The sequence below is a fragment of the Mesoplodon densirostris genome, chromosome 4 (genome assembly GCF_025265405.1).
Source record: "Mesoplodon densirostris isolate mMesDen1 chromosome 4, mMesDen1 primary haplotype, whole genome shotgun sequence".
NCBI lineage: Eukaryota > Metazoa > Chordata > Mammalia > Artiodactyla > Ziphiidae > Mesoplodon > Mesoplodon densirostris.
The window spans coordinates 50,877,616-50,880,943 of record NC_082664.1 but is presented as its reverse complement, the minus strand read 5'-3'; the positions used below and the strand labels follow the sequence as shown (position 1 = coordinate 50,880,943).

The 3,328-nt window shown below is 52.3% G+C and overlaps 1 protein-coding gene across 2 annotated transcripts; it reads right to left on the bottom strand.

Moving 5' to 3' along the window:
- Positions 1-332: 332 nt before the first annotated feature.
- On the bottom strand, positions 333-2,626 carry LOC132489182 (polyadenylate-binding protein 4-like). Of its 2 annotated transcripts, XM_060098119.1 has the most exons (2): positions 1,222-2,626; positions 333-1,086 (listed from the first exon to the last, which is right to left on the bottom strand). In XM_060098119.1, the coding sequence occupies exons 1-2, from the start codon at positions 2,624-2,626 to the stop codon at positions 644-646; spliced, it is 1,848 nt and encodes a 615-aa protein (XP_059954102.1). In that variant the 3' UTR covers positions 333-643. The 2 variants fall into 2 exon arrangements, with proteins under 2 accessions (XP_059954102.1, XP_059954101.1); XM_060098118.1 differs by having other exon boundaries at positions 333-2,626.
- Between the last annotated feature and the right edge of the window lie 702 nt (positions 2,627-3,328).

The window sequence follows — 3,328 nt, the reverse complement described above, 5'->3', positions numbered from 1 at the left end:
TTATCTTAAAACATTAAATTACTACAACTGTGATTGATTTACAGAAAGATGATTCAATACACAGCCTTGAAATAGTCCTATGGGTTGATTGCCATGTTGCTTAAGTAATCTTGTTTCTAATGTATTTGCTTTTCCTCCCTAATTCATGCCTTCCACTTCATTCAGCCTATTTGGTCTTTGAATTCTGCTGTCTCTGACAATCGATGTTTTGGGAGACAGCAGTGATGATGCTTTAATCCCTGGATATCTATCAACATCTATTGTAAACTACTTTTATCTCTTTGATTTTGGCCCTTTCCCCACCCATCTCTTAAACATTTTTTTTATGGAGATTTTTTCTTTATTGAGAAACTTAAGACTTGGGTACATCAAATAAAACCAGTTTCTGGGGGGGAAAAATCAAAACTCACAATAGAAAAAAAAAAGTTAACACTGTTTGGGCCATATCAGAACCCAGAGAATATATTCTTTTAATTGAAAAATTCTAGGTGCTTCATAATTGACCTTTTGATACAAAATGACCTATTAAATTTGCAATTTGTGGTTCTTGGTGTTGAGGTCCATAGGACAAGCTAGGACATCTTCAAACCTTGAGCTGAATTCCATGAGGGTTTATTTGGCTTTTGAGTCGGTTTGTTCTTGTCTAAGAGGTAGCAGCAGCGACAGCGCCCACCTTCTGGGCAGCTTCTTTCTTGGCATGATGAGCCTGCAGGACCGCCACAGCTTCATCCACCTTGGAGCCGAGAGACTCGGGGGACTCCAGCATGTGCAGCAGCTCCGAGTTGTCAATCTCCAGCAGCATCCCCGTAATCTTCCCAGCCAGGTTTGAGTGCATCGTCTGGATGAGCGGGAACAAACGTTCACCCAGCATCTGTTTCTGTTCCTGAGGGGGTGCTGCGGCCAGCATGGAGGCGGTCAGCGTCTCCTGCCCCTGCACGTGGACTGCAGGCTGGGGTGCCTGCAGGGGCTGGATGGCGGGGTGAGGGCTGTGGACACTGGAGGCATACTTGTAAGGTGCAACAGCCCGAGGAGCAGTGGCAGCAACAGCGGCACGAGGCGCTAGGCTCTGCACAGCTGTGGGAACACCTCCAGACTGGCAGCTGTCAGTCAGCCCTTGCTGGGCGGCACCAGCCCCACCAAAGTCCATAGCCAAGCGGTCTGGGCACTCAGACCCGACTCTCTGAGTGGTAGTAGGGAGGCCACGAGAGGCCGGAGCATTACCAGTTGGAGCCAGATGGCGAAGAGCTGGACGAGGCCCAGACTGGCGTATAGCACTTGGCATTCCTTGGAAGCCTTGAGGTCTCCCACCTTGCTGCCAGCGTGGATTAGGCCTCATCTGTGCTAACTGGTTAGGTGTGTAATATGGAGGTCTTCCCTGAGCCTGTGGAACCGCTTGCACAAAGTAGCCCCCAGCTACAGGCTGGAACTGATTTAAGATGACATTGATGGGGAGCGCTCTCATCCCGGCCACCCGCTGCATATACTGGTTGGTCAGGTGAGCCTTTCTCTCTTCTTTTCTCTGGGCCAGGGCAACATACAGTGGCTTGGAGCCCACGATGCGTCCGTTCATCTCCGTGACTGCTTTGGTTGCCTCTTCAGGGGATGAGAAGCAGACAAAGCCAAACCCTTTGCTTCTCCCATCCTCCAGCATCACCTTAGCACTGGTGATTGATCCAAAAGGAGAAAACTCTTTCCTTAACTTCTCATCATCAATGGTGTCATCCAAGTTCTTAATGTAGAGGTTCACTCCCTGATACCGACTAATTCTCTCCTGTTTCAGCTGTTCAAATTTTCGCTTTAACTCGGCCTGCCGTTCCACTTTCTTCTGTGCACGGCTGACGAAAATGACTTTCCCACTGATTTCTTTTCCATTCATCTCCTCCACGGCCTTATTGGCATCCTCGTGTTTTTCGTAACTCACAAAGCCAAAGCCTTTGTATTTCCCACTGGGATCTCTCATCACCTTGACACTTAGAGTCTTACCAAACTGGCTGAATAGCTCTTTCAGACTCTCATCATCCACCTCTTCCCCGAAGTTTTTGATATAAACATTGGTAAATTCCTTAGCTTTGGCTCCAAGCTCAGCTTCCCACTCTTTTCGAGACTTGAATCTGCCCACAAACACTTTGCGGTCATTGAGGAGCATGCCATTCATCTTCTCGATGGCCTTGTCGGCAGCCTCCTGGGTCTCGAAGTGGACAAAGGCATAACCCTTAGAGCCGTTCTCATCACACACCACCTTGCAGGACAGAATGTTTCCAAAAGCAGAAAAAGTATCATAAAGTGCCTTGTTATCTATAGATTTGTCCAGGTTCTTGATGAAGACATTTCCCACGCCAGAGTTTCTCAAAGAGGGATCCCTCTGAGACCACATGATTCGGATTGGCTTTCCCTTAATCGCATCAAAGTTCATGGTATCCAAGGCCCGCTCAGCGTCAGCCGGCTGCTGGAAGTTGACGTAGGCATAACCCAGGGAGCGGCGGGTGATCATGTCGCGGCAGACCCGGATGGACAGCACAGGCCCCGCAGGACTGAACTTTTCGTACAGCATGGCCTCGGTGACGTCCGAGTGCAGGTCACCCACGTACAGGGAGGCCATGGGGTAGCTGCTGGCTGCAGCGTTCATCTCCCCAGCCTCCAGTACCCCGAGCCCCGCCAGGAGGACTTCTTAGGGGGGGCCACACAGGACAAAAGGGGCTCCGCTCCGAGCCGCGGCCCACAGGTGGCAGTGAAGCTCAGAGAAGCTGGAGTCGGCTCCGAGGGCCGGAGAGGAGTGCGGGGACAGCTCGGACGAGACTTCCCAACTGCAGACAAAAGGCTCTCAAAAACAATATGACCCTCCCTGGGAGTTTGTTAATTTTCAGCTCTCCTGGTCTGGAAGCTCCCAATTTCAAAAAATGAAAACAATGAAACCAGGGACTGTCCTCCAAATTACAAAAATACTTCCCGAGGCAACCCAGTGGTGCCCACGGCGGCCTCCAGAACGTGCGTTTCTCTATAAATATAGGCCTCAGGCTCCCGGCGGTTTAAGATTACAGCAACCTGGGGAAGAGGGAAACCAAATATTTGTCGGTGCCGACTCGGCAAGCCCCGCACGGCCGGAGCGCGTAACCGCCTCCCACGCCAGGCCGGCGAAGGGCAGCGCGGACACGTGGAGCGCGGAGGCCGGCGGGCGCAGGGCTGCCACGCAGCGCGGCCGAGCGGTGGGCTGAGGCGCGTGGACGCGGGCACGCAAGCGGCTTACCACCGGACCGACGGACGGGGACCGACGAACGCCCAGGTGTGGCGGCGGCGACGGCGACGGCGGCGTCGGGCAGGCCGGAAGCGT

Bases quoted from the DNA above. Each gene is read 5' to 3' on its own strand.
- LOC132489182 (XM_060098118.1), bottom strand. From the start codon at position 2,626: ATGAACGCTGCAGCCAGCAGCTACCCCATGGCCTCCCTGTACGTGGGT.